The 27015-nt window shown below is 38.0% G+C and overlaps 1 protein-coding gene across 1 annotated transcript in view; it reads right to left on the minus strand.

Moving 5' to 3' along the window:
* Window positions 1–27015, minus strand: part of slc44a4 (solute carrier family 44 member 4) — a 45440-nt gene that overhangs the window by 10094 nt on the left and 8331 nt on the right. The window contains exons 2-15 of the mRNA XM_061882074.1: window positions 20184–20232; window positions 19973–20046; window positions 16566–16644; window positions 16385–16484; window positions 16153–16278; window positions 15985–16045; window positions 8028–8148; window positions 7410–7493; window positions 7112–7224; window positions 6828–6950; window positions 4704–4803; window positions 4482–4574; window positions 4258–4360; window positions 549–808 (exon numbers count right to left, since the gene is read on the minus strand). Of these exons, the coding sequence (XP_061738058.1) occupies window positions 549–808; window positions 4258–4360; window positions 4482–4574; window positions 4704–4803; window positions 6828–6950; window positions 7112–7224; window positions 7410–7493; window positions 8028–8148; window positions 15985–16045; window positions 16153–16278; window positions 16385–16484; window positions 16566–16644; window positions 19973–20046; window positions 20184–20232 (1486 nt within the window). The remainder of the gene's footprint in view (window positions 1–548; window positions 809–4257; window positions 4361–4481; window positions 4575–4703; window positions 4804–6827; window positions 6951–7111; window positions 7225–7409; window positions 7494–8027; window positions 8149–15984; window positions 16046–16152; window positions 16279–16384; window positions 16485–16565; window positions 16645–19972; window positions 20047–20183; window positions 20233–27015) is intronic.

Below are 27015 nucleotides of genomic sequence, written 5' to 3' on the forward strand. Positions count from 1 at the left end.
ATTGGGTTTCTATTACTCATTCAATGTCCGCCTATTCGTATTTGTGTATCACTTTCACTTCTGCTGTTACCGAATTGCATTTTTTAAATATTTATTTTCAAAAATAATCTGTTTTTGTCAAACAATCTCTTTAAGTTACTAATTTATTATGTTATAATTTGTATTAGCTTTTGTGTGTTCTCTACTGTCTGGCACAAAATGCTTCAGTTGTTGACTCTCCTGAACTTTCCCTTCCCATACTTGTCTTCTTTCCTTTTTGTTGCAAAAGCGATGTAAAAGCTTTGTACAATTCTTGAGGTTGGAGCAGCCAGACCTATGGTGCACAACAAATTTTTAGACAGCGAAAAACTAACAAAGAAGCACTGCAAACACATACCATCAGCTCAAAGTTAGTAGCAGTCATGACGCGAGATCACCTGAAACTGAGTTGGCCATACTCTCATTACTCTGACAATTAGAGTACAGGAGCTCACTCGTGGCTACGATGCAAACTGCAGCAAGTAAGCGTTTAGTGTAAGGGCACATTTTCGGGAAGCAACTCAACATACCTTAGTGTGCGCATAAAAGCAGCAGACAAGGGGAACATGGGGATGTCGTCTGGTTTGGAGAGGGCCCAGTAGTAGGAGGCAAAGGCACCAGCAAGCGTGCATTGACCCAAAGCGATGACAAAGTTGACACACCAGAGAAAGGCCACTGCGTTGTAGATCTGAAGGTTGAAGAGGGTCCTCTGGAACGTGCCCTCATCGTTGTATTTGACAAAAATGCACGCAGCGGAGGGGCAAGATTGGTAATCTGATGCGTTGAAGGTCTGAAAGGAGCAGGTAAAACTGAATGAATGCAAACAAGACATACAATTCATTAAAAAGCATTTATCATTACCTCCATGTAATTTCCCTTAGTTTGTTATCTGCCTTGTGCGCGCTTTGTGTTAGTACCCTTTTGTTTGTTCATGATCTATTATTTAAATTAAATCATGTTTTCTTATTCAATGCCTGCCTCCTTCTCTGCATCTGGGAGTTCACTACAAACTAACTTTGACAGATTTGTTTGTTTTTTAGTTAGCAATAAAACTCAAAAAGCTATAGGCAGATTTAAGGAAACTTTCAGAAAATGTCCAAAATGGGATGAGGAACAACAGGTAAGATTTTGGGGCTTATCCAGATAATTACTATGTTTCCTTACTTTTACTTAGTATGTGGCCAACATACTGGATAGCATACACTGGATAGCATACATCAGATGTTGGCCACTATGTATGTGGCCAACATCTTAGCACCTTTGGTTGGCAAAACTCCTCATCATGTCCAAAACTCCATTGACATTTTAGGGATGATCAGAGATCTAAAACTGCACAAAAAGGAAACTACAGTTTCATTCGACGTCACCCCCCTTTTCACCTGTATTTCAACCCAGGATGCAATAGAGACGGGGAGCCAACGTCTACTAGGTGATCACACTTTACAGGATAGACCCACACTAAACCCAGAACAGATTTGCCTTTTGCTGGAACTTTGCCTTAACACTACATACTTACAAATCATAGGACCGTTTTACTGATAAAAACACGGTTGTGCCATGAGACAACCTGTATCCCCAATAGTAGCAAACTTTTACATGAAGGACATGTAAAAGAGAGCTCTGAGGTCTTTTAAGGAAATAGCACCAAGTCATAGGTTCAGATATGTGGATGACACATGTCTACAAGCCTTCACCGAGCACATTAACAATTATCAAGTTCACACGTGAGAATGTCAAAGACAATAAGTTGCCTTTTTTGGACTGTGATTTCCACATTGATAAAAATAGGGTCTTTCATGTCCGGGTTTACCGAAAACCCACACACGCTGATCAATACCTACTTTTTGATTCACACCACCCACGGAACAGAAACTGAGCTTTATCAGAACCCTACAATACAGAGCTGATAATGTTCCTACCAGCCCACAGGCCAAAAAGAGAGAGCATAAGCATTTGAGGGAATCCCTCAAAACCTGTGGTTACCCCAGCTGGTGGTTTGTCAAAAGTGCATCCAATTCCAGATATAACAAGAACAGAGTGGATGAAGAGGAAAACGGTGACAGACGCAAAAATATTGAGAAATATTTTTTAACCAACACAACATCCCCGTACACTTCAAACCAGGCAACACCTTGATGTCTCAGGGTGTTGCCTAGTGCATCCTGACCGGACACCCCACACCTACAAAAACAATCTAGTGAATGCTATCAAGTGTAATGATGAATGCACTGATTCATATATTGGGGAAACAAAACAACCACTAAGCCGACGCATGGCACAGCATAGACGGGCAAACTCTTCAGGCCAAGACTCAGCTGTCTACCTACAGCTCAGAGAGAAACAATGGTCCTTAAGAGACCAAAAATGTACAGATTCTGGATAGGGAGGATGGATGGTATGAAAGGAGTGAAGCCATCTATGTCAAGGTTGAAAAACCATCCCTGAACAGAGGAGGTGGTCTGAGACACCACCTATCTCCCACATACAACACTGTCCTTTCAGCCATTTCTAAAATACTCTGCAATTTTGCCTACAACAAATAAGTTGAGTTAACAACATATTATAACTCCAAATGGTATTCTGGTCACCTTCTGTGACCAGAATACCATTTGTTCACAACAGAGATTCCGACTATTTTGGACTGGTAGTAGTCGATCCACAGTGATCGTTCTGCCACACAATACCATCAATGCTAACGAGGGGAAATTACACTTCAACGACTGTCGTTGGCTTTGACAGTTGAGATTGCTTGTTTGCATTAAAAATAGTTGTTTTTCTCATTACGATAGGGCGAAACCATCCTTGCCCAGGCGCACCCTCCTGGTGTTTGGAGTATAAATATTTGGGATTTTGACACCAGCCGCTAAACTCGATCTGACCAATCTAATTCCAAGACTGAATATGACCAATCTAAATCTATGAACATGAACTGACAAAGCCTACTCAGATGAGAAGTGAAACGTCTTCTAAGACAAACCAAACAGTCCAGGTGCGATCGATTGAATGCCCTGAGATTACAGGGATTTTGTTTTACTTTTGAATACAAACCCTGTTTCCATATGAGTTGGGAAATTGTGTTAGATGTAAATATAAACGTAATACAATGATTTGCAAATCATTTTCAACCCATATTCAGTTGAATATGCTACAAAGACAACATATTTGATGTTCAAACTGATAAACATCTTTTTTTTTTTGCAAATAATCCTTATGCCACCCGAACGCCTCCCTAGGGAGGTGTTTAGGGCAGTGGTCCCCAACCACTGGTACCGACTGTGGCCCGATCGGTACCCGGCCGTGGACCGATTGGTACCGGGCCGTGACCCGATCGGTACCGGGCCGCAGAATAATTTTTTCATTCATTTTTATTTAAAAAAAAAAATGTTGTTTGTTTTGTTAAATCAACATAAAAAACACAATATACACTTACAGTTAGTGCACCAACCACAAAAACCTCCCCTTTTCATGACAAAAACGTCAATTTTTCATGACAAAGAAAAAAAAAAAAAAAGGACCCCAGGCGGTAATACTAAGCATGCGCTAATTATTTTGCGAAGCGAGTTTGACCCGGCAGTAATTCAAGGCAGGCGCATACTATATGCCCTGCGGCAATTCAAGGAAATATAGTATATCCATACATAGTAAAGATTTACCTGAAAGGCTTTGCGCGAGTCCACCATTGTAGTCCAACAATTAAGGTAATAAGTTGCTCTTTTTTCTCTATCCTCTTGTTGTGGGGCAGACTGGCTCATACATGCACATGCATCCTCCACTGTTGCCATTTCTAACTATGCGTATAGTTCAAACTTATATCTGTCAGTAGACACGTTAAAAACTGCAACATGGCTGACGAGGAGAGGACGCAGTTGAAGTGGAGGCACGTATACAGGACCGCCCAACGAACGCCATATCCTGGAGTCAGAAAGCGGCTTGAAGATGGAATCACCATCACATGTTATTTAGACCACAAGGAAGTGTTTTAAATGTAGAAAAAAAATCATAATATGACCCCTTAAGAGTAAAAAATAGTTTAGGAAATCTAATCGATTTTAAGAATATCTGGCATTCAGAAAAATATAGGTATTTGACCTCAGAGGTTCCACTGTAGTGTCACCACTCCGTGAAACCAAAATTATGGCTGTGCTACGATTAGACAGTTGCAATAATACGATAAACACAAACAAAAATAACTTGGATTACGTTTCTAACCCACACTTGGCTTTTATTCCACCGATTTACCTGAGGATCACACTTCATTGTGCCATTGATGCTCTGACAGTCACTCATACTGGAATTGAGGGCAACCACTTTGTAGATGGGGTCCCCTGACGTGGCCAAATATCTGTAATTAGCAGTTAGTTCAGGAGGAACACATGTTGTGGTCTGTAGACTGTATTTCTACAGACAGGGCTTACATATTATAATAGGTATGTGTACTGATGACAGACAGAATAAAAGGATACAAGGCCGTGGCCCCCCAGTAAGCCACACAAACCAGGAGGAGAACAAATGTGATCAGAGGGTACAGCAGCGTGTACATCATGACACCAATGGCTCTGTGAAACACACGTCAGCTCATCTTCCAGAAGACTCACGTTCGGACAACAGTTAAGAGTTGTCCAGTTATATTACACTGATTTAAACAATCTTTGAATTATATCTTAGTTCAAACAAATACAACTCACTTGCTCGACTCTCGTATGAGCGCAATGGCGATGAGGATTCTGGACCGCAGGAAGATGAGAATTAAGATAAGGATTGCCTCGACCACACAAAGAATGATTACTGAGGAGGATCAAAACAAGTTTTAACTGACCATGAATTACAAACAGGATAATAAAGGGTTAGGACTTTATACGTAGCTGCACGTTCTGGTTTGTAAAATTGGTTGAAACAAAAAACACATCTCGCGCTTTAGCACATTTCTATTCAACTGGAAACCCATGGGCCAAATCTGGCCCAAGAATGACACCCTACCGGTCCCCAAGCTCAGTTTCAAAAACTTAGAAGAGACTAAAAACACTTGAGCGTTGTTATATAGAGAATCTTTGACTTGATTTTTTGAAAGAGGTCTTGAAAAAGAGCAGCGCACTCCTGTTGCAAGAGAAATGTTTGTATTTGTATTTAACCCCACCCCAAAAAAATTATGGAATACAAAAAAATATATATGATTTGCGACAAAAAAAAGGATTTTTACATCTTTAAAATATATTTTTTTAAATATATCTTGCTGTTGTTAATTTCATGGCAAGTTTGGTCCGCTTTACAAAATAATAAAGCCAAAAATCATATGGGATATTAACTTCACTGAGCGTCTTTTTTTTTTTTTTTTTTTTTTTAAACACACGCCTTGAGAATCCACTGGCAGAAATGAAGATCGGCGCGTATGTTAATAAGTATATATTATAAATAGAACAATTTAATAGTGTATATTATGTGTTTAAAGGGTTTGCAAAATACTGTACTTGTCTACATTCTAGTGTGAATATTGTATTATTATGTATGTATTAATGTAGATATTAAAATACAACAATTCATTTGCTCTGTATCATCATTTTTTGTTTGGTTGCATAACATACACATTTCTCTCCATAGTTGCATAGACAGTAAGGGTGTTTCAAAAAATAATTTCACAGCCAAATCGATTAAAATTGTATTTATTCTGATTCTAAATCGATTCATAATTTTTGAGAACTGACATCTAAAAATCCATCCATCCATTTTCTACCGCTTGTCCATCTCGGGTCGCGGGGAGTGCTGGAGCCTATCCCAGCTTCACGTTTAAAAAAAATAATTCAGAATTTAAAAAAAAATAAATTAAGATTACATTTTTGGATTAAAACATGCAACAATTATTATTCATATTATTATCATTTATACTGTTGATTGTATTAATGTTTATTTTTGCTTTTTTTTGTGTTGTATTTGTATGTCTAGTCTATTGCTTTGTAAATGTATTTCCTAAGTATTGTAAAGTTGGGATTTGGTTGGAGTTGCTCTGTATTATTTTAATAGATTGATTAACATTCTCCGGCTTCCTCCCACTCCCAAAGACATGCACCTGGGGATAGGTTAATTGGCAACACTAAATTGACCCTAGTGTGTGAATGTGAGTGTGAATGTTGTCTGTCTATCTGTGTTGGCCCTGCGATGAGGTGGCGACTTGTCCAGGGTGTACCCTGCCTTCCGCCCGATTGTAGCTGAGATAGGCGCCAGCGCCCCCCGCAACCCCAAAAGAGAATAAGCAGTAGAAAATGGATGGATGGATGGACTTTTGTAAATATAAGTTTAAAAATGATTTTAAAAACACGTTCTTTTGGTCAACAGTGCGCACGCGCATAAGTTGTACATCATCAGCCAAGAGGAGCTTTTGTAACTTGTAACCTGTTTTGAAAATGATTTGTTATAATTTAAATAACAAAAAATATATTATGAGAATTGTGTTGAATCAAGACTTGATTTTGAATAAAAACATCACCCCATGAATCGGAATCGAATTTTAAGGTTCCCAAAGAATTCAAACTCCAGTAAACAGGACTTCTTCAAAAAAAAAAAAAAAAATAGTAACACTGACAATATAAAATAAAATAAAATAAAATGTCCACTGCAGAGGACTGTGGTTCTCAGGAATATACAAAATAAGAATGATAGTAAAGGGAAAAGTCTGGCCCCCAGTTATTAGCTTTCTGGAAATGTGGGCCCCTAAACAATTTAGTTGAATAGCTTGTTGAATGAGCAGCATCTTTGAGTTAAAACAAAACTGTGCACAGATAGTGAATCATGTGAGTAAAAACATGTGTCAGACTCACAGAAAGCTAACCAGGTCTCTTGCACTTGCAGATAAACATTGAAGTCAGTAGTGAAGCCAACGTCCGTAATGGAAGCCGCTTGTGTCTTGTAGCGATCATACTCCCAGTAGCAGTGCCATATCCCTGTTGCAAAGACACACACCTTACAATTATACGAGCCAAACTAACAAAAAGCTACACTACATAGCACAAATATTTCTTAACTTGTTATGTATCATCTCATCATGACTAGACTTTTTATTTCCATTTAAAGCAGGGAGAATGTAAAGAAGTGTTTAGCTTACCATATGCCCCCGTGCTGAGGACTGCTACAATAAGGACCCACACCATGACGCTGGCCGTGAATCTCAGCAGCAACAGGAACAACATGCTGAGCACCATGGCGATTACCAGACCACTAAAAAAACACAGTGAATTAAATATCCAATAAACAAAACACAATAAATTATGTCCAAAAGTATAATAAGAATATTAATAGTATTAAATTAAATACAAATGTAGTAATCAAATAGATCCATTGTTGATACTAAGTATGTGGTGTTCTCAGTGTCTGCCAACAGGTGGTAGTGTCAATCAACTAACAGAAGGATCCAGGGCCATGATGATGCAAAATCCTCAAAGATGCGAACACCAACGTCCCTGGCATTGAAGCCATTTAATATATCCCTATCAAAGACAAAAATAACATGACAACATCAGTGGTAAATATTGGCAACGTTTCAAAAGCACGTTGTAATCGTTTTAGTGCTACTAACATGTATGCAGTGGTAAAGAAAATTATATGTTTGCATAAGTCATTGTTGATTATAAAACTATTTTGAGCATTTAAATATTGTTCCTTAATATCTTTAATCTCTTTTTAGGTCAGTTTTCTCTCCACTGCATCACTATTGAGATCCAAACACGGACAAACAGCATGCAAACGAAACATAAATCTATGTGGACTACTACTGTTAAACTAGCGTACAGTATGTATGTCTCATGAGTGTTTCACATAGCACCGCTGTGCAGCTTGACTCGTGCACAGCAACGGGAGTAACTACAACCAAACACTACTCTAAGGACTGGCACACTCACAAGTCCACCAACCCTTTGCTGGTGATAAACAGGAAAAACAAGAGGATTATTAAGGTGGTTATCTTTGAATCTGGGCGTGTGACCTGGGGTTTGTCTGTAAAACAATGTAAGTGCTACTCCTACCCAGTGCCGTTCTTGATGAGGTTGACCGTGTCACTGACAGTGGTTGGCAAGCCCGGAACGTTGGAAAACTCTGGCGGAATCTGCCCAAGCACTTTGATATCAGGCAGACATCTTCCTAGTACTACAAAAAGAAAAACAATATAATAAGTTTTTTTCATGTTTTTCAGGGTTTCATGTTTTTGTAAGCCAACAATTGACCAAAAGGAAAAAAAAACTGTGAAACCTTAAGAAATAATGAAAATAAAAATAATAAATGATATGATGGCGACTTGTCCAGGGTGTACCCCGCCTTCCGCCCGATTGTAGCTGAGATAGGCGCCAGCGCACCCCGCGACCCCGAAAAGGAATAAGCGGTAGAAATGGATGGATGGATGATCAAACTGTGTTGAGTTGAGTTGAGTTTGAGTTTATTTGGAACATGCAATCATACACGATACATCACAATTTCCAGTTTCTCTTTTCAACATGTTCGAAAAGGAATAGGAAGAAGCAGAGCTTCTTAAATCCTACTCCTTTTCTTTTACATAACAGTTGCTAAAACTTTTGTTCACTTCCTGTTCTAAATGTATTCACAATATTCTCCATAAGTATCACAATAAAAATAAATAAATAATTGGTGAAGTAAGTTATATTCCATACGATGAGACAAGAAAGGTTATTTTGAGAATGAAAGAATGGATGGATGAATAAATTCAGAATGTTTATCGTGATTCTTTTTCTTTGTACTTTGTAAACACTTTAAGTTTGAAGTGTTTCATGAAATGGATGATATTAGTACATTGTTTTATTGCTTTGCTTAATCCATTCCATAATTTAATTCCACAAACACATATACTGAGGTTTTAAGTGTTATACGTGCGTACAAATGTTTTAAATTACATTTTTCTCTTAAGATTATGATTAATGATAAATGGGTTGTACTTGTATAGCGCTTTTCTACCTACAAGGTACTCAAAGCGCTTTGACACTACTTCCACATTTACCCATTCACACACACATTCACACACTGATGGAGGGAGCTGCCATGCAAGGCGCTAACCAGCACCCATCAGGAGCAAGGGTGAAGTGTCTTGCTCAGGACACAACGGACGTGACGAGGTTGGTACTAGGTGGGGATTGAACCAAGGACCCTCGGGTTGCGCACAGCCACTTTTCCACTGCGCCACGCCGTCCCCATTATATGTCTATTATATAATATTTTATATTATATCCATTGTATCCATTATTTTTCTCCTCTTTTTTTGAGAAGAATTGTTGTATATTCTTGGTTAGCGGGTTATAATTTGCTTTGTGTATAATTTTAGCTGTTTGAAAATTAACTATGTCGTGGAATTTCAGTATCTTTGATTCAATAAATAAAGGCTTTGTATGTTCTCTATATCCAACATTATGTATTATTTTAACTGATCTTTTGTGTAACACTGTTAGTGAATGAAGTGTACTTTTGTAATTATTTCCCCATATTTCTACACAGTAACTCAGATATGGTAACACTAGTGCGCAGTAGAGAATATGAAGTGATTTTTGGTCCAGAACATATTTAGCTTTATTCATTATTGACGTGTTTCTTGCTACTTTATGTTGTATCTTTTTTCTATGAGGTTTCCAGTTCAATTTATCATCAATCAATATACAAATAAATGTGGTTTCATTTACTCTTTCAATTTCAATTCCGTCTATTTGTATTTGTGTTTGACCTTCTCTTCTACTGTTACCAAATAGCATTATTTTTGTTCTACTGAGATTCAATGATTGTCTGTTTTTGTCGAACCATTTTTTTAATTTGTTCATTTCTTCTGTTATTATTTGTATTATCCTCTGTGTGTTCTCTCCCGAACAAAACACTGTTGTATCATCCGCAAATAATACTAACTTTAAATCTCTTGTAACTTTACAAATGTCATTTACATAGAGATTTAATAATTTAGGTCCTAGTATTGATCCTTGAGGTACACCACAGGATATATTTAGCGTTGTAGAAGTGTGTTCGCCTAGCTTCACGTATTGTTTCCTGTTCGTTAGATCAGTGGTTCTCAACCTTTTTTCAGTGATGTACCCCCTGTGAACATTTTTTTAATTCAAGTACCCCCTAATCAGAGAAAAGCATTTTTGGCTGAAAAAAAGAGATAAAGAAGTAAAATACAGCACTATGTCATCAGTTTCTTATTTATCAAGTTGTATAACAGTGCAAAATATTGCTCATCTGTAGTGGTCTTTCTTGAACTTTTTGGAAAAAAATAAAAATAAAATACTTAAAACTTGTTGAAGATTCAATTATAAATACATTTTTCTACACATAAAAGTAATCATCAACTTAAAGTGCCTTCTTTGGGGATTGTAATAGAGATCCATCTTAATTCAGGAACTTAATTCTAAACATTTCTTCACAAAAAAAGAAAACTTTAACATCAATATTTATGGAACATGTTCACAAAAAATCTAGCTGTCAACACTGAATATTGCATTGTTGCATTTCTTTTCACAGTTTATGATCTTACATTCATATTTTGTTGAAGTATTATTCAATAAATAAATATTCAATGAACCCACAATGAGGTGGCGACTTGTCCAGGGTGTACACCGCCTTCCGCCCGATTGTACCGCTTATTCCAAAGGGAATAAGCGGTAGAAAATAGATGGGTGGATTATTCAATAAATATATTTATAAAGCATTTTTGAATTGTTTCTATTTTTAGAATATTATTTAAAAAATCTCACGTACCCCTTCGCATACCTTCAAGTACCCCCAGGGGTACGCGTACCCCATTTGAGAACCACTGCATTAGATAACTACTTATCCAGTTTAAGACAAACCCTCTGATGCCAAATCGTTCTAGTTTTTTTATTAAAATATTGTCATTAATTGTGTCAAATTCTTTGGTTAAATCCATAAACACTGCTGCCGCACATTTTTTACTATCAATTGCATTGGTAATTTCTTTTGTAATTTCAATTAAAGCTATTGAAGTTGAAACATTAGCTCTGTATCCATATTGGTTCTCTTTGAGTATTCTATTTTTATTCATGAAACTCTCTAATCTGGTATTGAACAGTTTTTCAATGATTTTAGAAAATTGTGGAAGTAAAGAAACAGGTCTATAATTTGTAAATAGATGTTTATCACCAGTCTTAAAAATTGGTCCAACTTTAGCTATTTTCATTTTGTTTGGAAATGTACCTGTTTGAAATGATAGGTTACTAATATACATTAATGGTCCTGAGATCTCTTCAATAACCTTTTTTATCGTTTCCGTATCAATTCCGTTACAATCAGTTGATATCTTAGATTTTCAGTTTTTCACAATTGTTACTATTTCTTCTTGTGTCACATTACTGAGAAATATGGAGTTGGGATTTCGCTTTATGGTATCATTTTAGTCCTCAATAGTGCCATTTTTAATAATGCTATTGAGAATGCCCCATGTTGCTCTCATATTATTTTTATTCCTGTCCAATAATTCACTGTAATATTATTTTCTACATGATCGTAGTATGTTTGTTAAGTTGTTTTTATAATTTTTGTACTTAACCTCTGCCTCTGTAGTCCTTTGTGCTACAAATGTTCTATATTATGTATTCTTCTTCTTACAAGCATTTTTTAATCCTTTTGTCATCCATGGTTGATTATTCTTTGTCTGATTACTACTGAGTTGCTTCCATTGGCAATGTTTGTCATAAAGTGTTATGAACTTTAATAAATGTTCATATGCTTCATCAACCTCTTCTTCATTGTACACATTGTCCCAATCTTGCTTTTGTAGCTCCATTTTGAAAGCAATCATCCTCTTCTCTTTGCACAGTCTCCGAAATGTCCTTTTGTCTTCCATGTTCTTTTTGCAGTTTCCATCATATAATGTAAAAACTGGCAGATGACCGCTAACGTCGGTTATAAGTAGACCACTTGTAGTATTAATATCAAAATCATTGGGAAAAATATTATCAATAAGCGTGGCACAGTGTCCTGTGATTCTGCTTGGCTTTGTGATTTTAGGATATAAACTGATGCTGTACATTGTATCAATGAAGTCATCAATAGACTTTTGCTTGTTAGGGTTCAATAAGTCAATATTAAAGTCACCGCATAAGAAAATTATTTTTTTACCATTGTCCATGTAAGTTGCCTTAATCCATTCTTCAAATGTTTCTATACGTGACTTAGGTGATCTGTATATACAACTAATTACTATGTTTTTGCCTTTTTCCTGACATATTTCAATGGTAATACATTCTGAGATATTATCTATAGCAAATTACATGTTTTTACCACTTTGTAGTTCAGGTTCTTCATCACGTACACAGCTACTCCTCCTCCATTTTTGTTGATTCTGTTTATATAGTTTAGTTCATATTCTTCCAGATCAAAATCTATTCCTTTTTTATCATCAATCCATGTTTCTGTGATGGCGATCACTTTGAAGGGGTCGTTGATGTGTTCCAAAAAGTTCTTAATGTTGTTATAGTTTGCATACAAGCTTCTGCTATTAAAATAAATAATTGACCATTTGTTATCACATTTAATGTTGCTATTATATTGCTCATCTGTGTAATAAAAACAATTATTACTGATGTATGAGAAAAAATTTGTATCTGGATCTATGTTGTTTTCCAAATCCTGGTTTTTGTGATCTTTGTTGCAGAAGTTTTTTAGTTCCATATTTTCTTGTTCAACAATCTTTGATGTCGTTTCGATAATCTCTATAAGTGGAGGTGGATGCAATCCTGAATCTAGGTCTTCTTTTTTAGTCGTCCCTTGGATCATAGTAGTGTTGATGTTGAATTTAGGCGCTTGTTTTCTGTCAGAGTCCATTATCATCGTTGTTGTGGAAGCTGTGTAAACCTAAAAAATTGTCCAGGTCCTTGATGTCATGGACAACAAGTACTCTTGCTTCTGGACCTCTATTCAGCTCGATGTAGATTTTACAGTTGGGGCTCCAAGTTCCCTGGATTTTTCCATGCTTCCTCAAGTCGCCCGCTTTCTTGGCGATTCCAGCATTACGTTTAGTGAGATGCTCATTCATGTACACATTTGTTCCCTTCAGCTTCTTTTCCTGTCTCAGCAATGCCATTTTCGATTTTCTGTTTACGAGTTTCACGAGCACGACTGGAGTGGCGTTGAGGTTTCTTCTGTTCAGTAGGGATGCATGTTTCAATGGTATTAATGTCGATTTCAATTTCCTATGTTTGCAAAAAGTTGACCACTTGCTGTTCTGCTGAGACAAGATACATTTTGTCTGCTTCACCTTCATTATTCACAGCTTTCGCATAGGATCTCGGTTTAATTCGGTGCCCTGTCACAATGATATCATTCTTTCGTTCATCCTGCTCCATTTCATCTATAATATTCCACAGCATGTAGTTGTCTTCTTGAAGGGTCTTCATTTGTTGGAACATATTAGCGGCTTAATTTTTTCTGGTGTTGTTCTGAGTTTGCAGACGTTCTATATTTTGCTGCAGACTTTTCACATCTTGTTTGTGTTCTGTTGTTGCTTTTCTCAGATCTTTTTTCATTTCTTTGATTTCTTCTTTCATATCTTTTTTCTATCCACCCATCATTTCTTTAATTTATTCTTTCAATTCTTCTTTAAATTCATGGAGTATTTTTTGGAGTACTCCTTCTTGATTTCCATCATGTCCTGTGTCCAGTTTCAAATCTTGTTCCCAGTTGTGTCCTGTGTCAGCTGACACCGAACGTTTCGGGATTTCAGTCTTTTCTTTAACTTTTGGCATCGCGCAGGTAGATGACGTCAGTGCCTCTTGTGTCTTAACAGCAGTTGCTTTAGCGACTTGCGGCACTTTTAACTTGTTTGTTTCAACAAATTCGTACATTGCGCCGTTAAGAGATAAATTTGAGGTATCAGCATGTCAACTTGTATCACTCTGCGACGTTGGAAGCACTTTAAAACAGCTGTAAACTCGCCGTAGCTTTTGGTTGCTAGGCAATCGCTTTGAATTGCAGTAAGGCGGCGATGGCTTGCGGCTCTTCCAACTTGTCTTATTTCAGCGTATCAGTGCCTCTCCACTGATCAAAATCAGGTCGAAGATGCCAGGTGACTCTCCTGTGGCTGTGATGAAGTGAATTATATTTATATAGCGCTTTTTGTCTCGTGACTCAAATCGCTTTACACAGTGAAACCCAATATCTAAGTTACATTCAAACCAGTGTGGGTGGCACTGGGAGCAGGTGGGTAAAGCGTCTTGCCCAAGGACACAACGGCAGTGACTAGAATGGCAGAAGCGGGTATCGAACCTGCAACCCTCAAGTTGCTGGCACGGCCACTCTATCAACCGAGCTAAATCGCAAATCAGTGGTCAAAATCTTCAGACTTAACAAAAAACTCCGGTAGCAGAAGTGGAGTCTTTTTCTTTGCGTCCTTTCTCATTGACAGGAAAGAGGAAAACTGTTGCCTTTATAAAATATTTGCTGTAAAATGTATATTCTTGAATGTTATACATCTGTAAAAATCTGTTACAAACTTATATTAAAAAGTAAAAACACATTAAACATAATTAAATAACAAGCGACATGAAGGTGCTCCACTTCATAAATGCACCACACGCATCTCACCTGCGTAAAAAGAAGTTAAAAAACTTCAAAATAACTAAACACAACACTTAATAATTACAACTTGTGTAACGCTAGCCATGACTCCAACATTTGATTTTAGAGACTTTCGAACATTTTGGTCCACTTGGCATTTATATCCCAACTCCAAGTAGGGATATGTATATTTTATTGTATATTTTAAACAACAATAGTTGCAAAATCGGTACTTTTAAAACAATGCCAGTGCTTAAACATTGCTCAAACCGGTACTTAATATTCGTAAACAAAAAAAAACCAATGCCTTCTTATGGTATTTTATGATATTCAATTTGAACAGAATGGTAATTGAAATACTTCAAAGATATAAAATAAATGATAACTAATAACACATTTAAAAATAGGAAATACATCAATGCACGACAAATTCAGCAATAGAGAACATAGAGCACATGCAAAAAGGTAATGTTTGATCCGCATAATTCCAGGGGGGTGGTGAATGCCCCACGCTGGCCTTAACTGCTATTGGTGCACAATGAGGAAGTGTTGTGTTTGTGTGGCGCTAGCAGTATTACGAGGGCTACTCATGGCGTTGTCACTATACAGTCAGTACCGAAGGACATGATCAGTGCGTGCATGTGCTTGGCCCAGTCACTTCCTTCACTTGCAATTTTCATGAAGGAGCTTCTGTGAAGTCACTCATATTTGAATGTTTTACTCATGTTTTTGTATTAAAAAAGGAATACATAACAGAAAAGGATAACAATAATATCAAAATCACAGCTGAGTTTTAACTATCGATTTTTATTAAATGTTCATTTTTCAAAAAAAGGCACTTCACTTAAATCCATATCTGTAGCTGTAGGCTAAACCAAAAAGAAAATTTTGTAATTGTCAGTATTGTGAACTCATGTATTGGAATAAAATATAATGTATTACTTTGTCTTCAGTTTAATTCAAGGCTGCAGATCACATCATTGCTGTTTTTATACAGATTAGTTATTGTCACTTTTCACCATGGATTAAAAAACTGTATGCTTGATATATGTTTGTTTTGTAGGCAACGATTTATATTACATTGTTATTAAAATGAAGATTATCAAATAATAAACGTTGTTAATGTCATTGTGCATGAACGTAACTGCCGCTAAATAAGTTAGGGGGAAGTCAGGTAGTTATTGATGTTAGTTGCACAATACCACTGCCAAGCCCTTGTTGCAGGTGGTTGAGTCTGTATGAATTTTGCACAGAAATGAGGCACAGTTAGCTATTTTTTTTGTCTGGATACTATCGTTTACGTCTGCACCAGTGCTATTGTGGAACTGGGTTTGGGTACCCAATCCTACTTATGAGGTCCCACTGTATTAAGAAGACCAAGTGAATTGAACCATATACCAAACAGTCATTTACACTTACCAGCAATTGTTGGGATAGTATAGAAAGGACACAGATCCTTCTCCACAATTTCTTTAACAGACTAAAAAAACAAAACAAAAACATTTCATGGTATTAAAAAGTGATGGTAGACCAACTTGTGTCTGATGTAAACACACTTAACAATATACTCTGCTTAAACAAACTCACCATGTCAATATCTGCTAGGTTTACAGATGGTGCACATAGATTTTGGTTGAAAACCTCTGCAGGTTTCTGGGCGTATGCAAGCGGCCCCACAGCGGAGAAATTAGTGGGGCACTTAGCCACACATACCTGTTGAATAGTACAGTAAATGAGGGAGATTAATGTGCAGAAATGGCAGCATGCCTGGCAAAAATGTTGGCTGCACCTCAGCCACGACTAAACCACTGCACTGTACCTGTGTGGTTGGACACTGGAACCCATTGAGAGCCGTAGCCATCACGTTGACCGATGTCGCACATTTGACAATGTCAAAGTACAAAAGTGTGGGTCGGTCTCTGAAGGGAAGAAGGCTAATTAATACAGTATCGGTCAAATGGCTTGATACTTTGATGTTGATAGAGGTAAAAATTAATCACTTATTTGGTCCAGTGCCACAATACCATCCAGTTGAATTCCTCGGAAAAAGAACATGCCGGGGATCTCCATAAAGCCAAGCTGATAAAAGGAATAAAACATATTAGATAGATCCGGTATACACATGCAGTTACATGCGTAATATTAGAGACTAACTGGGGAAGTACCTAAAGGGGACCGATGATGATTTCAAACTATATTTAACACACTTCCTTGTGGTCTAGATCAGGGGTGTAAAACTAAATTTTGGTTTAGGGGCCAGACAAACCCTTATAAATGCCATGTAGTGAAAAAAACTACTAAAACAGAGCCTAGCGTGTGTGACATTATATCATGTTTTTAAACCTTTTTACATTAAATTATTGACTTTTCCATGTTGGTTTGGCTCTTATAACACCCGCTGGTGATTATTAATAATATTCATGGTGTTTCCTGGGCTGCATGCAAGTGTGTGATCATTTTACATATGTTTTTTTATTTATTTTTTTGGGTGCAAATTAAAGATAATGTGCACGTCATCGCATGTAAAAAATCTCACCATACCAATGAAGAAATGCGTCAAAATGCGCTACCAAGTCAGTTGTGGTGTGTGCGCATGATGTGTGTTAGAAAGCAGAGTTATCTGTTGTGTGGAGTTGGATCAAAAAGCTACACAGACGGTCCTTGCATTGTGTTTTCCAGGGCAAAAAACCCCCACAAAATTTTTTATGTGGCGGTCCATATTTAACTCTTGTGGGCCACTACAGTTAAATGCTGTATGGAAAACATAACACATTAATAGAATACAGTAAGTCCATGTTTCATTTGTTTTCATTCAAATAAATACATAAGAACCGAAGATTAATTTCTGTTTTGCAATAACAATAAAGATCATCTGTTCTGTTCATTGTTTTTCTCAAGCTTGTACTCTTCCACTGAAGCCACACACTTTAAAAAAAACCATTGCAAAAATGAATGATGCTCTTTCTTTGTTGGGTCAATTGTTACTCAAAATAATAGAAATTCGACTGGATAGTATCCAGTGACATAACATAATGAGGTCAAACTAAGCTGCCTGCACACAGACTTTGTATTGACCTAAGATAAGGGATTACGTACTGCGCCTTGGAACAAGTTAGATGACACCGTTAAAATGGTCCAGTTTACTGGGAAAATGGCTAGATAAGGTTTAACAAGATGACATCCAGGCTGATGCCTTTAGGCAATGTCCCAATGTACAGTACATACAGATGTATTTTACAGAACAATCTCTGTCTGCATTTTAAAGTGGACTTATGATGATTCTAAACTATTTTAACACACTTTCTTGTCGTATACACGAAGAGTTCTTAACATTCATAAGGGACGGCGTGGCGCAGTTGGGAGAGTGGCTGTGCTCAACCCGAGGGTCCCTGGTTCAATCCCCACCTAGTACCAACCTCGTCACGTCCATTGTGTCCTGAGTAAGACACTTCACCCTTGCTCCTGATGGGTGCTGGTTAGCGCCTTGCATGGCAGTGTGTGAATGTGTGTGTGAATGGGTGAATGTGGAAGTAGTGTCAAAGTGCTTTGAATACCTTGAAGGTAGAAAGGCGCGATACAAGTACAACCCATTTACCATTTATAATCTTGGGCCCAACTTTTCCACTAAAGAGAGGCCCAAGGCCCACTCAAAAATTACTACTGAATTCGTAATCTTTCTCTTGACTTTAATCGTTTTCAATAATCTAATCCACTTACAGTGAACAGTCTTGTGAAATAATATGAAACCATGTGTTGATAACAAATATTATTATCAAGGCTTAGGTCAGGCTGATTACAAAAATAAATTATTAATCAATTATTAATCAAATATACTGCAAAAGGGAAAACTGATGAAAAACACATTCACATACAATTACACTGTGTTAAAATTAATACCTTTTAACTAAGTTAATAATAATCAATAAAGTACTATCCATCTATCTATCTATAACAATATTTTACGTGTCTTAAAAAAACTGTCAGTAAAATTCAAGTGCAAATGAAAATACAGCGTCAGAACTTTTGTCATACTTTTTGCCCTTAAACTTTCCTATGATTACCTCCAGACATCTTCTGTTTGTAATTTATAAAAAATCTTAATTTATGTGATAATAATTATCAAATGCTTTTATTAAATTTCAGAAATGCTAATAAAACTGTATTGATAGATACTGACATCAATTACACTAATGTACACTTTATCCAATTATTGTTCTACAGCACAGCTCTCCGTGTACAACATGCAAATGTTTTAAGGGGAACTAATTGTAAACTGCGAATGGGGTACAAATCATTTCCAAAGCAAGACCCCCACCCAGGCATACAATAGTAGTATAATATATATTTTTTAACGTTCATTGAAAGCGGGCCAACTCACCTTTATTAGAAAATTATCTAATGCAAATTACTGCTGTCATTTGATTATAATAATAAGACATTTAAATTGTTACGATGTCAGGTTTGGGACAAGTGTACTGCTAGTAAGGCCACATGGTATGTGCACGTCTGATGCTGCACACATTTTAGTTTAGTACTAGTCATGGGGAACATTGGTTGCTGGCTGAAAAACAACTTTACCTGTAAGTACCAATAAAGTAACCTAACCTGGAAATTTAACTTATGTTGCGGTTAATCCATCTTTCTCGACAAAACCATCCTGTGTAAATTGTAGAGGGCAAAGAAACACAGAAGTATTTTTCTTTTTAGAAATCAGAGCAGGCGGGTGGGTATAAAAGCGAGAGGGCATGACACAGGAGGCTGCAGCCTACAATCTCAGCACAATCGAGGGGCAGAAAAGTGCTAGTCAAAAGCATTTTACTTGAATGCCCACATAAATAAGTATGTCCGGCACATTATAGTCTGCCCACTGTTAAAAACGACAGCGACAGTCATACAAGACCGCTTGCAGGCTCATGATTTGACGTGTTGGCATTGTTTAACATAAGTATACAACATTCATAGGGTAGAACAGAGAAAAATTATGATAGGTCCGCTTCAATTATTTACAGGCTGTCATGTGCATGCCAAAGTAGTAGTAGGTATCACTTTAAGTCCTAATGTAAAAACTTTGGCCAATCAGAAGCCTGAAGAAAACCATATTTAAAGTGTGGCCTTATAATGCAGTGGATTTCAAAAAAAGAAACCAGAAAACAACATAAAGGCATAAAAAACAAAAGCATCATAGAGGAGGGTAACACATTGCTGCATTGGACTTCATTAATGATGAGAGCATCCACAGTAATTAACAATGGGTTTGTTATTTAGGGAGGTGCATGAATATAAAACAGTCTATGAGGAAATAAGACAGGAAGAGTGGAGGAAAATATGTGCTATACATATGTAATGTTTCAGAGTGGGAATGTGACAAATCAACTTGAAATATGTCAAGTGGTGTAGTTACGCTCACCTACAATTCCGACTGCTATGTAGCCAAGGAGGACGACTAGAAACAGCATACAGCAGATTATATCAGTGCACCCTCTGGAAGAAAACAACAGCACAGCAAAATTTACAGTGTTTAGGCTCTTAATTGTGATTCTGTCAATTGATACGAGCTGACCTTGACCTTCACAGCACATAAGGAAATGCAGTAGGATTTTTTTTTTACTGAGAATCACCTTTTTTTTATGGGTCCATTAAAGCTAGGATCAAACTGGGCCGGTTCACCTGGGACAGAAAAAGCAGACAGTAAATATTTGTTCCCACACATACAACATCCACTACTGGCCGGTTGTGGCATTGTGTCATTACCTTATTAAAACTTTTCTTGTTTGTGGGTCCACAGCGTCTTGTGTCATTTTAAAGTTAATACATTACTGTGCTGAATGAACGTGGAATTTTAATAGACCTGAGAAGGAACTATTTGTACTGGGGAAGTGCTTACAGGTGCCGTAAATGTAATCATTACGAAAGAAAAAACTTCCTGGAACAAACTGAATGACTAATTGCAGGAAGGTACATCAACAACAAATATCGTGAGGCCACATAAAGAACAACAGGTTAATTTTTGGAATTTATTTTGAGTTTTCATTGTTTGAAGGACTCCAAACAGACATAATGAAAACATTGAGAACATTAAATAGCTCGCTATAACAAACATAATATAACAGACTACCAGTAGTTTCATTCAAGGTGAGCAAAAGAGTGACAAGAGGTAGCATGATAATAGGATTTCAACAAAGGAACCTGTTCATCGGCCTATTTCAATGACAACAGTGTCCGATTTCACAACGTTGTGCATTTGCAGTAAAGGGTGACTTGGAAAAAAGCTCCATGCCAGTTTAACAGAGAACGGCCTCTGCCAGTGTTGGTGTGTGCCAAGCAGGGCCAACCCTGGCTAAGTGGGATCACTTAGCAGATTTTTGTTTGGTGTCTGATTACCTTCCAGTGTATTTTGTCTAAAAGTCTACTTGGGAGATGTTTTTGAGGTTGTATATGTAATCCTCCATCTTGGTAGACAGACAGTCATTCATTCAGCAGAGCATTTAAATATATTTATTGTATCTGGTTTGTGTAAATAAAGTATTTTTAAACAAACGCAATTGAGTTCTTTGATTGCAAAAGATGGCTTACTACTTCTCGTACGTCACCCCAACTCATACTGACTCAGTGTGTGTGGCGACGGAGAGTACGACAGCACCTCTTGGCATTATTCTTCTGTGTTTAGAGTCCGATGAGCAAGAACGATGATGTCACACTTTATTTAAGGACAACGCACAGCAGGTGCTATTCAGCTGGCGGCCCGCTAGCCACATCCGGCCTGCCAAACCTTTTCATTTGGCCCGCGGAACAACACCCAATTCGGTTTGTTGAAACGACTCAAAACTAGGTTGCTCATGTAAGCAGTACTCCCCCGCCACCCTGCAGGGGTGGACAACAAAGCATGTGTGTCACAATGAAGCAGCAGTGTGTGAGTAGAGGAAGATAGCACTATTAATCCTAACGAAAAATCTAAACAAATTGCGAAAATATGACTTAATTGTGACTGGACAAAAAAAGTATGGATGTACTGAAATTTCTGACTTTGTGATGTCTTTTGTATTCGTCAACATGTTGTTTTTGTCTGTTTGTCTCTGGCTATCAAAACTGGTTAAACACATGCTAAAATCCTCCACAGAAGCGTGACGTAGCGTATACTTCTAACTTATATCAGTCAGTAGACCCGACATGAAAGCACCAAAAACTACAACATGATTGAAGGAGTGGAGACGCAGTTGACGGGGGCTTCGGTACATACAGTAAATAAGACTTGCTTGAAGATGGTCTGTAAAAAAAAATAATTGCAAAATTGTGACCAAAGCACCACCACTACATATTATGTAGACCACAAGGAAGTGTTTTAAATGTAGAAAAAATATCATAGTATGACCCCTTTAAGTAAAAAAAGGTGCGCAACTATGCATATTCTGGCTGTGCAGCATTCTCCTCCTCGACTTAGCTGCACGGTTTTTGGGAATTGTGTCAATCGTTCACCATCCTAATATGGGACAAGAACTCAAATGTTTTTCATTTTTTATGCATTCTAACTTGTAAATAAACACTAGCAAAAGTTAGCTAACAATGGAGCTAATGGGATTCACTCTATTCCACCTATAAAACGCTGTAAAGACATCCAAAAATACCGATCAATATTTTATATTCACATTGTAAGTACAGAATATATGTGTGGAGAGGCGGAGCCAACGGGCCGACGGCAGGGCAGGGCACGCTGCCCTGCCCAAGATGGCGGCAAGGAGGCGGAGGATGCGGTGGAGCGGAGAGGCGGGGCTTGCTGGGAGCAATGGCTCCACAATCTAAATCAGGTGCGTGGCACACACACCTGCACACAATTAACTCATCTCCTCCTGCTGTATAAAAGGGGAGAAGGAGGAGAGATCAGAGAAGGAGTTGGAGTGTCTGCAGCAGATGCAGTGCGTGAAGAGCAAGAGCAACAGAAAGCAGACGACGACAATGACGACGACGGCGGCGGCTGAAAAGCGACCGGCGAACGAGCAGTGGAGGAAGGAGCTGAAAAGCGATCCAAACTGCAGCCAAGCTTTATTGCAAAATAAAGAAGTCAAACCTGCTAAAGAGATGTCCTTCATTGGTGGTCTGCTGAACCCGAGCGACGACAGTAAAAACATTTAATAATTACGCATGATGTTCATCATACGGCTGCGCATAATTTTTTGCAAACGTATCAACAAACAAACAATTAGCACGATTAATCAGGGCAGACTTCATGAGAGCCAACAACGACTACTTTTGGACAAATGATAATTCTGAAACTTCTATTTTTGAGCCTGAATATATAAAAAAATTGCTACAAGTTTTAGAAGCTGAGTGATAATCAAATCCAGCAAGCAACACTACTGCTAAGTACTAAACAAACAAAAAATACAAACTACAAACATGATCAAATAATCACTTTCTGTACAATATCTGCTCTCACAGGGATGCCGACTGATGCAATGTTCAAATCTTCCTGTTTAGAAGAAGAATTAATCATAATCCTAACGCATGTAAAAAAAAATAATAATAAAGTGGCCTCAAATGAGTGTCTTTTAATGTCTTTCTCGTCATCTCTGTGTAGAAGTTAAATTTCAAAGTTGACCAATTTCTCGGTGTATGCCCACAACCTGAAAGTAAAATGAAGTGAAATACATGATTTCTAATCAAGAATTAACTTTCACCAGCTCAGAGGCGATGCAGCAATTTTACCGACACAGTATATTAATAGCTGCATAAACTAGTGAGCTCTCTGTGATCATGGCGCCACTTGAAGTAGTTCCTCAGCGATAGCGTTTATAATAACAATACTGCTAATACTTGGTTAATATGCAAGTCATGACATGTACAAACTTGTAAACGGAGTATTGTTGGCGGTTTTTAGAGAGCACAATGGTTGCAAAAGAACAATGGTTTTCAACTTTTTTTCAGTGATGTACCCCCTGTGAACATTTTTTTAATTCAAGTACCCCCTAATCAGAGCAAAGCATTTTTGGTTGAAAAAAAGAGATACAGAAGTAAAATACAGCACGGTGTCATTAGTTTCTTATTTATTAAATTGTATAACAGTGCAAAATATTGCTAATTTGTAGAGGTCTTTCTTGAACTATTTGGAAAAAAAGATATAGAAATAACTCAAAAACTTGTTGAAAAATTAACAACTAATTAAATTATAAATAAAGATTTCTACACATAGAAGTAATCATCAACTTAAAGTGCCCTCTTTGGGGATTGAAATAGAGATCCATCTGGATTCATGAACTTCATTCTAAACATTTCTTCACAAAAAAATAAATTTTTAACATCAATATTTATGGAACATGTCCACAAAAAATCTAGCTGTCAACACTGAATATTGAATTGTTGCATTTCTTTTCACAGGTTATGAACTTACATTCATATTTTGTTGAAGTATTATTCAATAAATATATTTATAAACGATTTTTGAATTGTTGCTATATTTAGAATATTTTTTTAAAATCTCACGTACCCCTTGGCATACCTTCAAGTACACCCAGGGGTACGCGAACCCCCATTTGAGAACCAGTGCAATAGAGTACTCTCCTTTGCTGCTTTGCAAGCCACCTCATACTTGTCATATATTACAGATTAGAATGCATAAAAAATTTAAAATATACAGTACAGGCCAAAAGTTTGGACACACTTTCTCATTCAACGCGTTTTCTTTAATTCAATGACTATTTACATTCTAGATTGTCACTGAAGGCATCACAACTATGAATGAACACATGAGGAGTTACGTACAAACCCCATTTCCATATGAGTTGGGAAATTGTGTTTGATGTAAATATAAACAGAATACAATGATTTGCAAATCCTTTTCAACCCATATTCAGTTGAATGGACTACAAAGACAAGATATTTGATGTTCAAACTCATAAACTTAATTTTTTTTTGCAAATAATGATTAACTTAGAATTTAATGGCTGCAAAATGTGCCAAAGTAGTTGGGAAAAGGCATGTTCACCACTGTGTCACATCACCTTTTCTTTTGACAACACTCAATAAACGTTTGGGAACTGTTTGTGAAACGTTTGGGACGGCGTGGCGCAGTGGGAGAGTGGCCGTGCGCAACCCGAGGGTCCCTGGTTCAAATCCCACCTAGTACCAACCTCGTCACGTCCGTTGTGTCCTGAGCAAGACACTTCACCCTTGCTCCTGATGGGTGCTGGTTGGCGCCTTGCATGGCAGCTCCCTCCATCAGTGTGTGAATGTGTGTGTGAATGGGTAAATGTGGAAGTAGTGTCAAAGCGCTTTGAGTACCATGAAAGGTAGAAAAGCGCTATACAAGTACAACCCATTTATCATTTATAACTGAGGAAAGTAATTGTTGAAGCTTTGAAAGTGGAATTCTTTCTCATTCTTGTTTTATGTAGAGCTTCAGTCGTTCAACAGTCCGGGGTCTCTGCTGTCGTATTTTACGCTTCATAATGCGCCATACATTTTTGATGGGAGACAGGTCTGGACTGCAGGCGGGCCAGGAAAGTACCCGCACTCTTTTACTACGAAACCACGCTGTTGTAACACGTGGCTTGGCATTGTCTTGCGGAAATAAGCAGGGGCGTCCATGATAACGTTGCTTGGATGACAACATATGTTGCTCCAAAACCTGTATGGACCATTCAGCATTAATGTTGACTTCATAGATATGTAAGTTACCCATGCCTTGGACACTAATACACCCCCATACCATCACAGATGCTGGCTTTTGAACTTTGCGCCTATAACAATCCGGATGGTTATTTTCCTCTTTGTTCCGGAGGACACCACGTCCACAGTTTCCAAATATAATTTGAAATGTGGACTCGTCAGACCACAGAACACTTTTCCACTTTGCTTCAGTCCATCTTAGATGAGCTCGGCCTCAGAGAAGCCAGCAGCATTCCTTGGTGTTGTTGATAAATGGGTTTTGCTTTGCATAGTAGAATTTTAACTTGCACTTACAGATGTAGCAAACAACTGTAGTTACTGACAGTGGTTTTATGAAGTGTTCCTGAGCCCGTGTGGTGATATCCTTTACATACTGATGTCTTTTTTTGATGCAGTACCGCCTGAGGGATCAAAGGTTCATAATATCATCGCTTACGTACAGTGATTTCTCCAGATTCTCTGAACCTTTTGATGATTTTACGGACCATAGATGGTATAAATCCCTAAATTCCTTGCAATACCTCATTGAGAAATGTTGTTCTAAAACTCTTCGACAATTTGCTAACAAATTGGTGACCCTCGTGCCATCCTTGTTTGTGAATTACTTAGCATTTCATGGAGGCTGCTTTTATACCCAATCATGGCACCCACCTGTTCCCAATTAGCCTGCACACCTGTGGGATATTCCAAATAAGTGTTTGATGAGCATTTCTCAACTTTATCAGTATTTTTTTTGCCACCTTTCCCAACTTCTTTGTCACGTGTTGCTGGCATCAAATTCTAAAGTTAATGATTATTTGCAAAAAAAAAAAAAAAGAAAAGGGTGGAATGCCATCTCCGGGTTGGGGAGGAGACCCTGCCCCAAGTGGAGGAGTTCAAGTACCTAGGAGTCTTGTTCACGAGTGGGGGGGGAGGAGATCGTGAGATCGACAGGCGGATCGGTGCGGCGTCTTCAGTAATGCAGACGTTGTACCGATCCGTTGTGGTGAAGAAGGAGCTGAGCCTGAAGGCAAAGCTCTCAATTTACCGGTCGATCTACGTTCCCATCCTCACCTATGGTCATGAGCTTTGGGTTATGACCGAAAGGATAAGATCACGGGTACAAGCGGCCGAAATGAGTTTCCTCCGCCGTGTGGCGGGGCTCTCCCTTAGAGATAGGGTGAGAAGCTCTGCCATCCGGGAGGAACTCAAAGTAAAGCCGCTGCTCCTTCACATCGAGAGGAGCCAGATGAGGTGGTTCGGGCATCTGGTCAGGATGCCACCCGAACGCCTCCCTAGGGAGGTGTTTAGGGCACGTCCAACCGGTAGGAGGCCACGGAGAAGACCCAGGACACGTTGGGAAGACTATGTCTCCCGGCTGGCGTGGGAACGCCTCGGGATCCCCCGGGAAGAGCTAGACGAAGTGGCTGGGGAGAGGGAAGTCTGGGTTTCCCTGCTTAGGCTGTTGCCCCCGCCACCCGACCTCGGATAAGCGGAAGAAAATGGATGGATGGGAAAAAAAAAGGTTTATCAGTTTGAACATCAAATATGTTGTCTTTGTAGCATATTCAACTGAATATGAGTTGAAAATGGTTTGCAAATCATATTATTCCATTTATTTTTACATCCAACACAATTTCCCAAATCATATGGAAACGGGGTTTGTACTTAACAAAAAATGGTGAAAAAACTGAAAACATGTTTTATATTGTAGTTTCTTCAGAATAGCCACCCTTTGCTCTGATTACTGCTTTGCACACTCTTGGCATTCTCCCAATGAGATTCAAGAGGTAGTCACCTAAAATGTTTTTC

Source organism: Nerophis ophidion, linkage group LG21 (assembly GCF_033978795.1).
Source record: "Nerophis ophidion isolate RoL-2023_Sa linkage group LG21, RoL_Noph_v1.0, whole genome shotgun sequence".
In the NCBI taxonomy this organism is placed as follows: Eukaryota; Metazoa; Chordata; class Actinopteri; order Syngnathiformes; family Syngnathidae; genus Nerophis; species Nerophis ophidion.